This window comes from Pimephales promelas, chromosome 9 (assembly GCF_988280905.1).
Source record: "Pimephales promelas chromosome 9, fPimPro1.hap1.1, whole genome shotgun sequence".
NCBI classification, from domain to species: Eukaryota; Metazoa; Chordata; class Actinopteri; order Cypriniformes; family Leuciscidae; genus Pimephales; species Pimephales promelas.
Window position 1 is genome coordinate 6,506,691 of NC_142777.1, and position 18,948 is coordinate 6,525,638.

The window sequence follows — 18,948 nt, forward strand, 5'->3', positions numbered from 1 at the left end:
TCTAGCTAGTATTGAGGTGGGCGTGTGTGTGTTGAATTGCCGTAAAGCAGCTCGTGTTTCGCGCTCGTTCTCGTTCTCGTTTTGCTTCTCACGAGACTTCCGATTTTTATTTTGCCGGGACGGTAGTCCTCATGTTGCAAGGTTGTTTTTTCGCCTGGGAACGCTGGGGGGCGCTGGTAAAGTCACCAATATCACCAGAACAGGTTGTTTAACCATCCAAATGATTTCTAGACGGCTTTATTATGTTAAATAAGTTACCAAGTTCCCCTTTAACAAATCGCAGATTGCGAATTTTATTGCATTTTACAAAATATCCCAACAACGTTTCTGGAAATAGGGTTGTATGTAAATTCCATTTCCCTGTAACTGACAGTTATTTTGCTTTTAAGAGACTCTTAATCATCTCTTTAGACCCACTTGAAACCCCAGTAGGGTAGGGAAACTTTATTATGCACGTATACCTAAATCTTACATGGAAAAACTTCAAATAATAATAATAATGAGTACTTTGTTATAAATCTTTAATTGCAGCTTGCAACATCTCATATTCACCACAGTAAAATAACTCGCCAAATCCCTTATGTTACGTGTGGGTTTTTGTTGTCTTGTATATTCACGTGATTCCCTGTTTGTAAGACTATAATATAGCTACTATAATTGATAATAACAATTACTAATTATTATTAATAACTATTTGTAACCTGATATAGTGCAATAATATAGAGCCCTAACACATATATGACACAATAACGATAACGAGATTTCTCTGAATCTCTGGCGCTACTACAACTGCTTCTACTGCTCCTGAAACAGCCACAAGGTGGCACGAGCCGAACCGCAGACCAAACCGATGACGTTTTTACACAAACTTGTTTGTCATTAGTCATGTGATTTTCAAGGTAACAACACAAGCCTCGAATCACGGCTTCATCGGGCACGCCCTTTTTTCTCAATACAAGCTCTGACGCCTCGGTTCAAATGTCACATCACTACATTTGTTTGATTATTATTAAAATTAGTGACTGCATTTGGATTCGTCCTTGCTTCACCGTTACAGAACGACCAACCCAACTTGAATCCAGCAGCACAGATCTCACCTGATCTTCCCAACATGAGCCAGGAGTTCGCCCGGTCAGATCGCGGCCTTGGTCCTGGATAGCCGCGATCTTTTCCAGTACACCTGGGGGTTTGCTCCTCTCGCTGCCTCCTGCTGTCTCGGTGATGAGGCGATTAAGCTGTGTTACCGGCTAGGGGCTAAGGAGCTTGACCCGAGGGAGCTCCCCAATCTCTCGGGTCTGAACTGGAGAGAGGCACTCGCCCGATGTCGGGAGAGCTTCCTTCCATGGTACGCCAGGTCATCACATGATCTCCACGTCCAGCCAGAGACCGTCCAGCCAGAGCTTCACGTCAGCCATGTCCAGCCTGAGCTTCACGTGAGCCACGTCCAGCTAAAGTTTCACCACTACATTTCTGAGCTTCATGTTATGTGTGGGTTTTTGTTGTCTTGTATATTCACGTGATTCCCTGTTTGTCATGTGTTCCCCTGTCTTTTTATGTCAGCTGTTACCTTTTTTGTTGATTAGTCTCCCCAGGTGTTTCTGATTAGCCACGCCCCCTTGTTACCTTGTTTAGCTTGTTTGTCTGTGTATTTGTACCTCTGTTCTCCAGCTGTTTGTCGGTCGTTGTTTGATTGTAGTTTTGTTCTGAGTTCCAGTTTCTTTGTTTTCCTTGGATTACCCTTTTGTTTGTTTGGTTATTATTATTACAATTAGTGACTGCATTTGGATTCGTCCTTGCCTCACCGTTACACCTTATTTGCTTTTTTATAAAATAAATCTAATAGCAATAGTGATTTCATCAAAGAATTTGAAAGCTCTTTAGAAAAATCCTGTTCTACCCTTTTCATATATTTTGCCAAAAATTGGGTTATCATGTGCTGTATTTATTTATAGTTGATGTTTTAAATTTTATTATCATTACATTTCCTCTATGCTCTTATATTTTGTGATACCGTGGCTATAAATAGATTTGACTACAGGTTAATTAGTAGAGAACAAAAGCGAATCTTCTGTTTATGACTCATAGGCTTGTGACTCATAATGATAGGCTATAAATAATGACCCTATTTAAAACTATTAATTAAATAATCCTTAAACAAGAGCTTTGTGAGAGCTAACAGTGTATGACTTACAAAAAATAAATTAATGGAGCTTTTAAATGTTTGTAATGCCCAATTCACATTGAGTGAAATCAAAACTCTGGCCACTCATAGACATTCTTATAATTCCAACTGAGGTGTCCATATTGAGCCTCCAGATTTACAATTAGACAACTTACCAAAAACAAGAAAACGCTTGTTTTGGTTCCACAATCACAGAACAAAATGTAGCTCGCATCATCCAGCCAGAGAAGCAGCAGACACACGTCACGCTTCATCCGCGTCACTGACGGCGTCCTCCGTGACGTCACGCGCACAGGGGCGGGAGTTTATCCAAAGCAGGCGCCAACAAGACAGTTTTAATATAGCCTACTGTGCCGGAGTCCATTTAGAGGCGTAGTGACGTCGGATTTATTTATGGAAATTTGCTAATTGCCATCATCTACATGAGCTTGCTTGAAACATGTTGTCCACAAAAACGTAGCCTATAGCCATAAGTATTTTAAATTACTCTTAAGCTAGGCATATAAATAAATTCTCTCTTAATGGGGAGAAATCCCCCCACCACCACCACAAATTTCATTACTGCACGTAAGCGTGTTTGATCAGACTGTCATCATACTCTGCATAACTATATAGAAAAGTAGAAATAGAAATGTAGCCCATTAAAAAGAGTCAAAAGAGGAGTGCCTATGTATTGGACATGACAAGTCTCTGCAGAGATCTATCCTTGACGTGTACATGAGGGAGGGGTTGATTGATGGCTGGTTTTGCGTCTCTCTTCATCATGAGAGCAAGAGAGGGATGAGTCACTCGCTGGCTGATATAACACAGCACTGCAGCGCCTGTGCAGAGCATCCAAGCAGATCACTGCCAGTAAAACCCCACACCACGAGCCTATGTGTGTGAACAATACAATGTTGGGTAGATTCATCGTATTTGACAATATTAAATTGAAGGTATCATTCAGCTTTAGATAAAATACCGAGATAAGTAAAATAAAGTGGAATTTCCAAAAAGGAAAGTTCTGTATTGCAGAAGAAGTGTTCTGACATTTCAACTGCACCAACTAAACAAGATGTTCAGAGATTAAAGATAAAGTCTATTCATCTAAATTGTCCTGAACAGTTTACCAGTAATGAAATGCAGTCACAGAAATAACTGTAGTTTTATAGCCAACATGCACAGATTGTAACTGATTTTACACGATCAATCTAAACGGCGTTTTTCTTTATTATAATTTTTCTCTCAGAAGCCTTTAATAACATGGTAACCTTCTTTTATTTGATTTTTTTTTTTTCATTTATTTTGAAAAGAAAAGAAAAAAGCTGTTTAGAATAGATGGCCATCACAAGTGTCACTATAATCACTAACGTAACGTTACATGCACATACGTGCGCGCTCGCTCTTGACACCTGTTAACTCTCGTTCCGCGGGCTTATGATGTGCCATTGTTGTGACTCGCACTACGTGGACTACCTCAAAACTCTGACGCCAGGTCGCCATGGAAACTGCTTTAAGCTCCGGGCTCTGAGAGAGCTGAAGGTGTGGGATATTTAAGAGTTTCAGAAGCGCTATCTGCCTGAACAGCGACCGCGCTCCTGCAGCTTTTCCCAGCTCTGGAATTCAGCTAATGAACCATAGACGACTGACCCGATGACCAAATCACTGTCGGATTAACCCTGGAGATCAACCTTGACGAGCCGCCAGTCTTACGTTTCTGCACATCGAGTGGTGAGTTGGAAACTCTCATCTTTGTGTGGACTTTAACTCATTTGTATTGACTAAATGTTTGTAATAGAATGACATTGGCGACTGTTGATTATTGTTGTTATTATTATTATATTTTTTACTTCATGATTTGACCACTATTAAATTTAAATTACAAATAGCTAGTTCGCTACAATAGCTGTTCTCTGCCAAAGTTTGAAAAACCTTATGACGTTGGACTGGGAAGGCAACAATGGTACTAGTGAATATCAGTGTAATAATTGAATACTTTTATGGTAGCCTAGCGATGACGACAGCATTTTTAGGCTACTGTTATCCATTCCACATATAATTTTTTATTACCATGCACGCGCACACATCAGGCAATGCACTGTTCCTCTGACCTGTCGATGTTTGGTTTAACGTTTAAGAGCTATTCGTTTGTCTTCCTGTGATTTGAGAATGTAATGTCCTCATTTGCCAGAACTTTTTTTAATATAGGCTACTGTAAGCAGCTGCAGCCTGTAGGCTACATGGTGAATAAAGTGAATTATATGTTCAGTACAATAAATTGTGAATCGATAATGAAGTTTGTAATGTACTATGCGCGTTTAAATGCATAAAGAACAGGCTGGTTTTCTGGAACCTGCTGGCGTGTAACTGTGAATGGATGAGCAGAAGTACATCGATGACTCACAGCGGTTTATTTGCGGGAGAGTGCGCGCGAGAGGGGCGGGGGAGGAAAACATCATCGTGCTGCAGCGTCACGGCCAATGTGCACATTCATGTGTGTATGTGTGTGTGTGTATACTGTCTATAGACAGTAAAAATACTAATAAAGCTCATTTGTCGAAGTGAATAATCAGTCACGACAGGGACAGTTAAAGTGAGACCGACAGTGAAATTTCACTTTATGTCAGTCTTGCATGTGGGATTCAATTGCCGTGACGTATCGGTAATGACGCCATAGTCATAGGGACATCACGAGGCGACGCCCCCTCAGTCAAGATTAATGGCCAGAGATTAGGCTTGTTCGACTTCATGCAGCTCTGCGCAGAACGATCAGTGGCTGACTTGAAGCAGTGCATGCGGGTTTGCAGGGATGTGCACAGACACTTTGAGGGACATGGGCTCAAGTTAAAAAATGGCACCTCATAATTTCTTTTCTTTTTTTTAACTTTTTTTTTTTTACAAAAAAGTATATATATATATATATATATATATATATTTGAGAAAATACATAACCAGCCAGTGTCCATCGCTATCAAAGCGGTAAACTTGTAATAATGTTTTTAATTCCAGTGGTACTGGTGGATTTCCACGGGAGATTCGAGCATGTCTTTGCGTCATTACGTCACATCTGTACATAAAGAAGGAGTCTCGGCTAGTCGGCTATATTGCGAGTGAGGATGTTTGGGGTGGAGATGTATAGCCTTTTCTCACAGCACTTGATATAATTAAACTTATCAATTTGATGGTGGATCCAGAAAGGTTAAAACGTCACCAGTGACAATAGATTCACCCGTTGTAAAATGCAAAAGACTTCGTTCGGACTTTGGAGTGGCTACAGAAAAAAAGAGACTGCAACTGGACTTATGCAAAAACAAAGATACATATCAGAAGGACATGTAGTCACGCAATGCTGACATTGTTAATATTAACAAGTTGAGAACAAAGTATAATTTGCATGGTTTTGCATGATGATAAGCGATTGTAAGATTTAATCAGTGCGATTTACTGCAATGTCAGAACCAGAACAAAAGTGGATGTTAATTACTTGTTCCGATTACATTTTCCGGTGAAAAAGATTATTTTAGTCATACTTCCAATTTCCAAAAAGAATCATCTGTGATTCTGAATCCCAGTATCCACACCGGCGCAGTGATTGACAGCTGCACACTCTCCTCAATGTGTTCATCCGCGCTTGTGCCGTGTCGAACTACAACTCACGTATAAATTGATAATTTCGTCAATGGCTGTAATTGCAGATTTCGAACAGAGATGGCGACAAAGAGGGGAAAATGCGGACTGCAGCTTTAACACAACTCTGATTTAAAAAAAATATATATATATTTAAAAAGTCAATTATTTTTCCTTCCTCAAACTTAAGTAATTGTTTCATTTTTTGTTGTAGGCATGTAGGGCTGCATAAAATAATAATAGCAATAGCCTATAGCAGGCAGTTAACAATCGTTAAAAATGAACACTTCAGTAACACTACACTAGAGAAAAATATAGGGATTATCATGTTACTTCAAATGTTTCCATTCGTTATAAAATGAGATTGGAGTAAAAACATGAAGCCTAATATTTGGCACGTTTTGCTTTTCAAACTCACAGAGCGAGTGACTCAAACTCACAGCATGTTCGGAGAACATTTACTGAAGTGATCGAGCCGCTCCCAACTATGAAACATTATTGTTACCACATTATACATATCTACGTTTGAACAGATATCGACAAACACAATATTTAACAGTAAACATGGGTCTAAACATTATAATATTCACCATATTAGAGTAAACACACATACTAGCCTACTTTTATCATGCTGTGTTTTAGCATAAGCATTAGCATAAAAACATCCTTGTGTACATGCATATAAATTTAGCATTAGGCTTCATGTTTTTACGTCAGTCTCATTTCATAACGTACATTTTAGTGTTAACTGGCACCAGTTTGACTAGTTGCTACAATGTAAAGTAGGGGTTTAACGATACACGTATTCGAATTGAACCGTTCGGCATGAAGCTTTCGGCTCAGTACGCATTACAAACCGAACGATTTGTTGGTCCATTTTTCCTGCCGACCAAAATCCGCGCTGGCGCGACCACCACAACGTTGCACAACATCAAATGGCAAACGTAATTAAAGTGGACCGAAACGGCCAGGCGGAGCAGACCCCTCGGGCGACCAGGGCGGCTCAGGACCAGACACCGGCTCAAGAACAGACACCAGCTCAGGAACAAACACTAGAACTGTAACAGTCACAAGAACAGACACAAACACTGGCTCTGGCGCTGGAACTGGCACTGGCTCTGGAACAGACATTGGCTCCAGCTCTGGAACAGGCACTGGCTCTGCCTTCGGCTCTGGAACAGGCATTGGCTCTGCCTCCGGCTCTGGAACAGGCACTGGCTCAGAAACAGCCACTAGAACAGTAATGGTCACAAAAACAGACACAAACACAGAAACAAACACTGGTTCTGGCACTGGAACAGGCACTGGCACTGTCTCTGGAACAGGCACTGGCTCTGGCTCTGTCTCTGGAACAAGCACTGGCTCTGGCTCTGTCTCTGGAACGGGCACTGGCTCTGCCTCTGGCTCTGGAACGGGCACTGGCTCTGCCTCCGGCTCTGGAACTGGCACTGTCTCTGTCTCTGGAACAGGCACTGGCTCTGGCTCTGTCTCTGGAACGGGCACTGGCTCTGGCTCTGTCTCTGGAACGGGCACTGGCTCTGCCTCCGGCTCTGGAACTGGCACTGTCTCTGTCTCTGGAACAGGCATTGGCTCTGGCTCTGTCTCTGGAACAGGCACTGGCTCTGGCTCTGTCTCTGGAACGGGCACTGGCTCTGCCTCTGGCTCTGGAACGGGCACTGGCTCTGCCTCCGGCTCTGGAACTGGCACTGGCACTGCCTCCGGCTCTGGAAAAGCAGACACAGACATGTCCAGGATCCCAGCCAGACGCTCCAGATAGTCCAGGTCCATGAAGGCAGACGGAACGTGAACAGTCTCTGACTGGGCAGACGGGACGTGAACAGTTTCTGACTTGGCAGACGTGACGTGAAAATTCTCTGACTGGGCAGATGGGACGTGAACAATCTCTGGCGGGGCAGCCGGGACATGAACCGTCTCTGACTGGGCAGACGGGACGTGAACAGTCTCTGACTGGGCAGACGGGACGTGAACAGTTTCTGACTTGGCAGACGTGACGTGACCATTCTCTGACTGGGCAGACGTGACGTGAACAATCTCTGGCTGGGCAGCCGGGACATGAACCGTCTCTGACTGGGCAGACGGGACGTTAACAGTTTCTGACTTGGCAGACGTGACGTGACCATTCTCTGACTGGGCAGATGGGACGTGAACAATCTCTGGCTGGGCAGCCGGGACATGAACCGTCTCTGACTGGGCAGACGGGACGTGAACAGTCTCTGACTGGGCAGACGGGACGTGAACAGTTTCTGACTTGGCAGACGTGACGTGACCATTCTCTGACTGGGCAGATGGGGCGTGAACAATCTCTGGCTGGGCAGCCGGGACATGAACCGTCTCTGACCAGGCAGACGGGACGTGAACGGTCTCTGGCTGGGCAGACGGGACGTGAACAATCTCTGGCTGGGAAGGGGGGACGTGAACAGTTTCTGGCTGGGCAGACGTGACGTGAACAGTCTCTTACTGGGCCGACGGACTGTGTCTCTTCCTTCTCCGGACCCCCGAACTCGGGACCACCGGAACAGTCACAGAGAAAGTCCTCCTTCTCCTCCTCCATTTCAGAAGCAGCGATGAAGGGTGAGGCGGTGGAATGGCGGTAGGAAGCTCCAGTGTGGAGGCCATCTTGTCTGGTGATACCGGCGACGAGTCAGCCACTCCTTCTGTAAATCTAAGCCCAACTGAAATATCCCACCTGCTGCAAGAACGAAGATATCTGACAAAGCCGTCAAAGTCCAATATCTCCAGCCCCCGCATTTCCCAAGCTGGCAAGGTATCATCAAGGCAGCAATTAAAAAGGTCTTTCAAATCTGCATCCTTATATCCCGTGCCTCCTGAAAAAGTCAAAAATGTCTGAGCCAGACAACCCACCGTCTGGCCCTGCTGGCGTAGTGTCACCAAATTCTTGACTCGTCCCCTCCTCTCCTTCTCCGTGTTGGGGGAAAGGATACAAAACCCCATAATGCTGGATCTATAAGTGATGGGGTCCTTCTGTCACGTAATGCACACAAACAGGTGGGGTAAGAGCCAATAGCAATTTATTGAGAATGCACAGATAGCTAATAGCTAATCCATGCAACAATTTGATCCAACATACAACAATTTAATCCAACATACAACATTTAATGTATATCATATTGCATAATCACAATGGGTCTCATTCACTATAATAACATGGATTATTTTGTATTTGTACACACTTCTCAGGAAAAATCTCTTTCTATTTCACAACACGTTCGTACACTCATGAATTTGTTCTTAACATCATTCTGATGTTAGTGAATTTGGAGTATTCTAAATAAGTTGCTCATTTGTATAAACACGCCCAAACCATTTCCTTATAAGGGCTTTCCGCGCAGCCTTTCGTCACTCTCGTCAAACTTCCCGCTGTTTGCAGCCTCGCTCTCGCCCTCTACATGTGTAACCAGTGATGCATGTAAGATGTAGGCTTTGGGAGTATTGAGGTTAGAAGTTTAGAAATTGCCGTTTTAAGACTTCTAATTCATGACTGATGTTTTGTTTTAATCTATCCTCTGCACTTCTGAGTTCGTCATTACGTTGTGCGTCGGGTCAGGGTTTAGTCTTCCTCCGTAATGCGTATGGCCGTCTGGTGGAAGCTAGTTATTTTAGTTGATAAAGTTTTAAATATGGATTTTTTTTTTTTACACAAACACATCTATTCACTTCAGAAGGCCTTTAGAGCTGTGTGGATTACTTTTATGATGGATATGCACTTTGATGGACTTCAAAACACAAACGGCCATTCACTGCCATTATAAAGCTTGCAAGAGCCTGGACATCTTTTAATATAACTCCGATTGTATTAATCTGAAAGAAGAATGTCAAATATACCTAGGATGACTTGAGGGTCAGTAAATCAGTAAACCCTTTAACCCATTCAAAATTCCCAGTTACCTGCAAATCTTTCAAGTGAACCTATGAAAGGGAAAGTCTCAGGTACAAACAAAACCCTGGTTCCATAAATAGGGAACAAGATGCAGCCACACTCCCTCTTTGCTGTGCAGGTTGTTCCCTTTTTTTAGAGAAATCTGGGAAATGCTGTCTCAGTAGCCAGTGCTAATCGCCTAATTCCCATAATGTCAGCGACTGATCCAGCGTCTTGCTCCCTATTCAAAAAATGTTGGTGCCAGATTTTATCAAATGGAATGACAAAGTTTACCATAAAAACAAAAGCATGGAAAAAAGCGTTGAAAACTTGAAGCTTTCTGCAGTTTACGAACAGTAGTTTTTTAACACCTAGTTTATTACTAATATTGGTCTAATTAAATTATGTATGTATACACTAGATGTGCACCAACATGCATGATTGTTTTTTTTTTCTTTTTGTAAATGTAAACATTTTAATTTAGCATAAAATAATAATAATAATTCAACAACTGATGGCAAGTTTGGCCACTATATTGCACTTAATTAAAAATAACTAGAATGCTATATGTGCTCCACATCTATAATCAATTTTATCTCTATCTGTATTTTTTTTTCAGATCTAGTGAATCTGATAGAGATGGAAGATGACCGCCGTTTTCACAAACTGACACAAGAGCAGGTGGAGACTTTGGACCAAGTTCTTACAGAGGTCATTCCCATTCATGGCAGGGGCAATTTTCCAACTCTTGAAATCAAGCCTAAAGACATAATCCATGTGGTCAGAGACAGACTGATTTTGAAGAAAATCAAGGTGAAAGATGTCCGTCTCAATGGCTCTACAGCCAGTCACGTGCTGGTCAAAGAAAACGGCACCAGCTATAAAGATTTGGATATCATCTTTGGTGTGGAGCTTCCCAAACCGGAGGACTTCCAGATTATTAAGGAGGTGGTTTTGGGCTGTCTGCTTGACTTTCTACCTAAAGGAGTCAACAAAGATAAAATAACAGCTCTCACCATGAAAGAGGCCTATGTACAAAAAATGGTCAAGGTGTTCACTGAGCATGACCGTTGGAGCCTTATCTCCCTCTCAAATAATAGTGGGAAGAATGTAGAGCTCAAGTTTGTCAACTCTCTACGACGACAGTTTGAATTCAGTGTGGACTCCTTCCAGATCATCCTGGACAGCATGCTACAATCTTATTTGGATGCTGAAAGGAGGAAGTTCGAAGAAGGGCAAGAGGGCCAGGACTCTTCTTCAGCTCAAACAAAAGGGATTCAGTCAGCCCTAATGGACGAACCATTCCTAAGCTCTTGTGACATAAGCCATCACCAGAAAAACAACACTGACATGTGCTCCAAAACTGAAGACATGGAGACTTTCTATGACTCTCAGTGTTATTGTAAAATCAGTCAGAAAGAACAGTCTAAATATTCAGAAAGAGAACCATCTTGTGAAGGAGACAAAGTGGTTGAAAAAGAGATGGTTGAAACTACAACTATCCCTGTACCCATTGAGCAAGTATCAGATCACCCTGTAATAGTGCATGTGGAGGAAAAGAATGAACTTCCTGAAAATGTGTCTTTGCATACAGAGACACTGCTAGAGGTAAATACAAACGAAATAGGTATTGACTCGGGAGGGGGAAATGAACTGTTAGTAGTAAAAACCATGTGTGTCAAGGAAACAAATCCCCCAGTTAAAACACATATTAGTGAAATTAATTCTGACATGTTAGACATAGAGGCAGTTAATTCCAAACCATGGCTTGAAATGGTACATGCTGACTTCTCTTGTCTTTCAACAAAAGGGACCTTTGGTGAGCGATGCCCATTCCAACCTGCTCCCATTACATTTCTTACACAAGCAGCACTAGAATCATATGCTGAGTATCCTCTGCCGCCCCCTGCCAAGAAAAACAGCCAAAATTCACAAATGGTTGTTCTCAAGCATTCCTCACCCAAACCTCCTCGGAAAATGTCCAAAAAGATAACTCCTGTGCCATGTTCACCAGAAAAATCAGTGTCAAATAATTTGGATGTTAATACTTGTCAGATTTTGCCTCCAACTAAAGCTTGCCCAAATGAATCATTACCTATGCAGGTTAAATTGTCAGGTCTTCCCACAAAAAGCTTTGAATTATCCAGCTCATCAGAAAAAGACTCTAAAGAATCAAAAGAACTGTCCACTTGTACTGGAGCTTTTACTGTTGCTGCTCCAGAGAGTGGTATGCACTCAGAAGAGACACTTTACACAAGTCTATCACCAGAGACTGATATGCTCTCAGAGGAGACACTTTACACGAGTCTATCTCCAGAGAGTTGTATGCACTCAGAAGAGACATTTTACACAAGTCTATCTCCAGAGAGTGGTATGCACTCAGAAGAGACACCCTACACGAGTCTATCTCCAGAGAGTGGTATGCACCCAGAAGAGACACTTTACACAAGTCTATCTCCCGAGAGTGGTGTGCATTCAGAAGAGACACTTTACACGAGTCTATCACCAGAGGAAAGCCTTCAAAGTCGAGTGCATAGCTCAGAACCAGAAACTGGTGAAGCTACACATGTCAATATAGTCATCCCTTCATCCAATCCCAGTAATCTCCCCAAAGATCAAAACAGGATAAACCAGCCTTTTACCGAAAGTGTTCAGACAGCACAGTCTCAGGCAATGGTACCTCTCATTAATGTGAATTCTGAGCCTTTACTTCAGGCAAATGACAGTTGTCACCTCAACTCCGCCTCTACCAAAAAGGAAGACAATGAGTCATGTGCCAAAGTTGATGACCCCACACCACCAAAATGTTTTACTTCACCCTCAGTCACGAAGTTGAACTCTAAGGCAACAAATTGTGCCTCTCCGATATTGAAACCACTGTCTGCAGACCATACTGTTGATTCACAAGTGGCAGGGACCAATTCTTTGTGTTCTGAACATGTTGTATCACCTCAAGTTCACAGCTACCCCGTGTCCACTCTGCAGACTCTGGATCTTCTTGTGCCAAGTCCACAGACTAAAGAACCTCCAGAACTATTGTCATATGTATTAGAACCACTTGTTTCTTTACCAGAGGTTCAACGCCTCACTGTAGCAGCACCGCAATTTTCAAAGTCACTAGAACCTTCCATATCCTCAACAGCAACAGAGACTCCTAGAATCTCAGAACCTCTTTTAGAACCATCAGCTATATCTCTGGATGTCACGGAGCCCTCTGAAGTATTCCTCAAAGTTCTAGAACCATCTGAAGTACTTTCACAGGTTTTGAAACCCTCAATGTCACATATGTTAGAAACGTCTACGTCCTCAGTAAGTGAGGCGGTGGTTACCAAGATATCAGATCCATCAGCTTCAGACATTAACATGCCCATACTCCCTTCTAAAGAGTTGCCTTGCATTACAGTAATGGCTGAGAGCATGTATGGCGACTTTGAGCAGGCTATGGATCACCTACGTTACCGGCTAATAGCAACACGCAACCCTGAAGAGATCAGGGGTGGAGGCCTGCTCAAGTACAGTAATCTGCTTGTCCGGGACTTTAAACCTGCCTGTGAAACTGAAATTAAGACACTTGAGCGCTACATGTGTTCACGTTTTTTTATTGACTTCCCTGATGTGAACGAGCAGCAGCGCAAGATTGAATCATATCTGCGCAACCATTTTATCGGAGAAGAGAAAAGCAAATATGATTACTTGATGACACTTCGGAGAGTGGTCAATGAGAGCACCGTGTGCTTGATGGGGCATGAGCGCCGTCAGACTCTCAATATGATTACCATTCTAGCACTCAAAGTTCTGGGTGAGCAGAATATCATTCCTAATGCCAATAATGTTACCTGCTACTACCAGCCTGCACCTTACATGACAGACCACAACTTCACTAACTATTACATTTCAAATGGCCAGTCCCAACTTATATACCACCCCTATCCACTACATATACACATGCAGACTGGACTAGTTTAGGTCTAGGTACATTTCCACTACAAACAATCTACCCTTGAGCTACAAACACTTAATTGAAAAAAAAAAAAAAAAAAAGTTTGAGGACCTAAATTTTGGACAACGGGATGTCTCAATTAATAACTGATGATGACCACCACTGAGAATTATATAAAACATTGGAGCTGATACACTAGCAATATGAAGGTTAAACCATGTGTCTCATGCATTTAATGGAAAACAACAATGACAAGATAAATGGTTTAAAAACAGGGAGACAGTAAAAACTATAAAACTACAAATTAGAAGGAAAATAACGTTGCTAGGCCTGCTCTTCTCTTATCAGATGTAGCCGAAAAGTCTCGTTTTAACACAAAAACAAAGACATTTTTCAGTAAATTTTATGCTTTATTGGTATGACAAAAAGTGCAAGAGAAATAATCAGCATGTAGCCAATAGTTTTCTGAAACAATTATTTGTTCCTATCTTGTTTTGCTCTAAGAAAGTTCAGTACGATCAGTGTTCCATTTTTTTCTGGTTTCTGTTTGAATTATTTCATGTTGTGAAATTTCTTTGTACATCTACAGGGTGTCTGCTTTTTCATTTATAATATATGCGTATTAGTAGATTATATGATGTATAACCGGGGGTGTCCAATCCTGCTCCCGGGGTCCACTTTGACTTTCCTGCAGCATTTAGCTCCAACACACCTGCTTGCTTGGAAGTTTCTAGTAACCCTAAAGACCTTGATTAAAGTTTTAGTTGTGTTTAATTAGGACTAGAGCTAAACTCTCCTGGAAGGTGGTCCCTCCAGGAGCAAGATTGGAAACTCTTATTATTTCACCAGGATCATAAATCTTCAGAATTTAAGAAAGTGCTCCTTTCCTCCTCTTAGTGAAGTGCTCTTAGTTACTAAAACTAAATGACAGATTTTAAGAAAAAATGTTTCTCTGCCTAATGTCTACATTTCATCTTTTCTAATTTTGGCAGTGATCTGCACATTTATTTACTTATTTGATTGATTGATTGATTCATTCATTCATTCATTGTTTGTTTGTTTGACCAAAGTGTAAAATGTGCTTTGGAATGAACTGAATTGATGGGGGGAAAAATCACTAGTGTAAGAGAGTGAGATGTTAGAGCAAATGTTACTTCCAAACATGGACAAGTACAAAAAAGAAAACAGACCACAAAAACATATCTATGGCACACACATGGAGAGTAACAAGCAGTCTTCTTTATTTTTCTTTCCTATTTAATGTAAATTTAGCATAAAAAGAATCCATGCAAGGACATTAAATGATGTTATGTAATATTTCTTTGTATTTAACAGAACCATCAGTGGTGCTTAAGACTTAAATACATTTCCACTCTTTTTTACAAATTTGTGACAAAAATGCATATATTTTTCCAAGAATGTATGTGTAGTACTGTATTAGAGCATACATGAAAGATTGCACCAGCCATTTACACTGTATACACAAATACACAGATAAACATACACTGAACTAAAAAGTCAGGACCAAAACTATAAACGTGTGCATTGTGGGGCATCAGTATGACATTAAAAAGCTACTGTCTTAAAAATGTATTAAAGAGATTTGCCTAAGAAATTCATTTTTTTTTTCAGAAACAAGACAAAATATACACAACTTGTATGATATGTTGGCTTTATTGAAATTGTATAAAGGAATACAATTTCTTATTTTAAGTTATATTGAACATATAGTTAACAGTGTTAGCATACATTTGACCTTGACCTTATATACAATGCAAAAGTTTAATAAATCTTACAGAGATGTCATCACTGGCATAGCTATTAAAACTTGTGGAGTTTCTTTTTCCTGTGCAGACCTACAGTTTTGTAAAGTATTGGCTTGACTGTATGATGATTTTCTTGTCTAACATTCTGTTTACCTTTATGTAAGTGTCTACCTGTGAAATGGAGCCAAAACCTGTAGTAACACTGTGGTTAAAAATAGATTTAGACTGAAATTGTTTACCAAGATGATGTACACCCATCATGAAATCCTTAAAACAGTTTATATGACCAAAATAATTTTTGCAGGAAAACATTAGTGCCTAAATGAGCAGGAGAAAGCTGTAAAGTAGGTGAGAGAAAGGACAACACTACTGTAAATACAGCTGTCGGATTTTATTTTATTTTTTCTCAGGTGTACATTTTCTCCTTTCTCATGCTATTTGTGTTGATGTCAAATGTAGTTGTTTGCTGTGGCTAGTTTTTGATCATGTAATAAAAAGGGATCCAAAAGATCCACTTAATCACAAATTAGTACTGTTGTTTTGTTTATGTAAAATATAAGATAACATATAGCATCTATTCATTTTTTGTCGACTCTGTTGATCTTCTTCCTGGTTTTCTTGTACCTAATGAATAATGATTGAAGAGCAAAATCAGTTTAGAAACGCTCTGCACTGTATCTCAAACTTATATTTACTTAACTAACACTACAACAATATATTGGGGTATCATTTTACCATTGTGACATTGTATACAGCCACAATACTGTAATTGTTTTTACATTACACCATTTAAACGTGTTTGAGCACATAACCTAGATACCTACCCTTAAACCTACCCCTAAACCATTTGTAGTAGTGGCCAAAAGTTATGTTCGGAGAGGATATTTCGTGAGCTTAGAATTATAAGCTTCTATCTCCGTTTAGGGTAGTTCTGAGATATTGAGCATCAAAGTTTTTACATCCCAGCTGGCAAAACTGTTATGTAGTATAATCTTCTATTATAGCTTTATCTATTAATCTTTTTTTTTTTTTTTTTTTACAAAAATAACACCACACAGGCATTAATAAACAACTAATGGATCAGATTATGTCAAAAACTCAATTTCGAAAAAGTGGAGATAGAACCTTATAATTCTAAGCTCACGATTTGCACAACATTCACTTCAGATTCAATTAAACAACCAAATATGAGAACTTTATATTGTGTAAAGACTAAAGACTACACTAAACTTTAAATGACCAAATGACAAAATGATCTGGCAAAAAAGCCAAACTCCAGCAATTAATTAATTTTTTTTTTGTTTTTTTTTTTGCCAATGAAGGCATAGGAAAACAAAAAGTTCACAGGAAATAAAGCATAAATCGACTACAGTGTAAGCAGTTAATAATATTTTGTTGGTTCTCCCTTGTTTTTGATAACAGCATTCCTCTGGGAATTGACTCGCTAAACTTTACTCATATGTCATTTTTAACTACTTTCCAATCCTCCTTAAGTTCTTCCTAAAGTTGAGCTTCATTGAAAGACCTGCATGCAGGTTTATCATTTTCCAAATATTTCCAATGGCTTTGAGGTCAAGGGACTGAGTAGGCCGCTTGAAGACGTAAATGCTGAGCATGAACACTTTCATTCTGATTTTCATCTCCAAACAGATCCTCCACAATTGGCTACATTTTGTTCAGTAGGATTTCCAAGTATTGGTCCATTTTCAAAGTGCCAGCAACTTTAAAGATCCTTCGAACACCTTCTGCAGATATGCATACCCAATACCCCTGCCGTGCTTCTCCTACGAACATACCTGACACCATCCAATGCTAGGTTGTTAAATTTTCACTTATTGGACAAAAGAACATATATCTAAAACCCAGAAAATCTAATATCTTATACCTGCCACATAGTGATTCATTGAATTATAGGCTGGTAATAATCAGTGCAAGCTTAGTATGTTACATCTAAAATTACATCTACACAATTCGGTATGTTTCAGTGAGTCATGATAAACGGTAAAATTGGAACTTGGAACAAGTATATTAGTTGAATCGTGGTAGATATAGAGTAGGGGTGGAGTTGGGTGCTCCAAAATATCTATAAAAGTATACATATCTATAAAAGTATACATATTTATAAAGTCATTTCTACTTTTACAAATGCATGTTGGGGAGAAGTCGAACTGACCATAGGGTCCGGTTCTTGTGGTCTTTGCTGAGGATCTGTGCCAATGGCTGTCATGTCAACAAGGTCTTCACCTGGGATCGGTCTCTAGGGCTTGCATAGTTGTAATGGTCTCTGCTGGCATTCAGGTATGTTGTGGTTGTCACTAGGAGCAGGTCCACCATCTTAACTGGATATGTAACAGATCCGGCTGACTATGGTGACCTAGGGATAAGGATGAAACAGAGAGACTAATATAAGCAGATGCCATTCTTCTAATGATGTAACAAGTACATCGGGTGTTATGGGATTTGTGTTCTCTGTTCTGAATGACCTCAATTTATGCAGATGAACAATCCTTTAACTGATTCTAATCCTTTAATGCAAGATGTAAAGGTGGCCAGAGTGACCAACATCAGGTTTTAGATCATAAGAGATTATAAATGAAACCATTCATTTCCAAAGCTTTCAAAGAAGTTTATGATATTTCCATGCTATTTTTTCACTTATAGTTCTGCTCCAAAGGCGAAAATGATTTTTCACTTACACTCTTGTGTCTATAACATCCCATAGAACCTATTGCTGGAAAGTTGTGAAATTTGGCATAGGTACAATTTCATCATTTCCACAGCAATTCTCTAACTCAATCCCTCTAGCACCATCTACTGTCCACATTTGCACTCATGTTTATGATTATAACTTTTAAATCATTGAATTTTACTAAGAACATGTCAAATTTCGAGGCTATATCTCCCCAAAGCTTGCACTTATTCTGGCAAATCTTAGTACATGTCATCAGAAGCATGACCTGAGGCTACTTGCATTGTTTTGACACAGCATCAAATTAAATATTTACATTTTTGCTAATAACTTCTTGCCCAAAAATCACAAAACTACTAAATCTAATGCAATCCAATAAACTAGTAATCCAACCAGATTGACAGATTCCTTGAGTCATACAATGAACAATGATACAAATTATGCCATATTTGGCTGAAATTGCTGTCCGCCAATTTTCATTTCTTTGAAAACTTTTCGTTTACATAGACACTTGGTTCAATTTTCACCAAAATCGTTTCATCTCAGAACCATTAGGGCTGGGTAAAAGATAGATAGATTATAGATTTCTCAATTTTAATAATTTCTCATTTCGATGAACCGCTATCGATTCTATCGATTTTTAGTCTATGCTGTTTTTAGTTGATGAATGAACAACTTTCGGTAACACTTTAGAATACGGTTCCTTCGTTAATGAATAACTACACAAGAACTAATGAGTAACACAATATTAACAATCTAGTAACTATTATTAACTAACAAGAAACTCTGATTAACGAACTAGTAAGTAATAGCGCACAGACGAAAGTGGTAGTTCACTATTAAGTAATCAATAACTACTATTTTTTT

The 18,948-nt window shown here is 40.1% G+C and overlaps 1 protein-coding gene across 1 annotated transcript; it reads left to right on the forward strand.

The window, feature by feature from the left end:
• The first annotated feature begins 3,641 nt into the window (after positions 1-3,641).
• On the forward strand, positions 3,642-15,918 carry tent5d (terminal nucleotidyltransferase 5D). Its single transcript, XM_039694224.2, has 2 exons — positions 3,642-3,892; positions 10,306-15,918. Exon 2 carries the CDS (start codon positions 10,326-10,328, stop codon positions 13,650-13,652), a length of 3,327 nt encoding a protein of 1,108 aa, XP_039550158.2. The 5' UTR covers positions 3,642-3,892; positions 10,306-10,325; the 3' UTR covers positions 13,653-15,918.
• Positions 15,919-18,948: the final 3,030 nt, after the last annotated feature.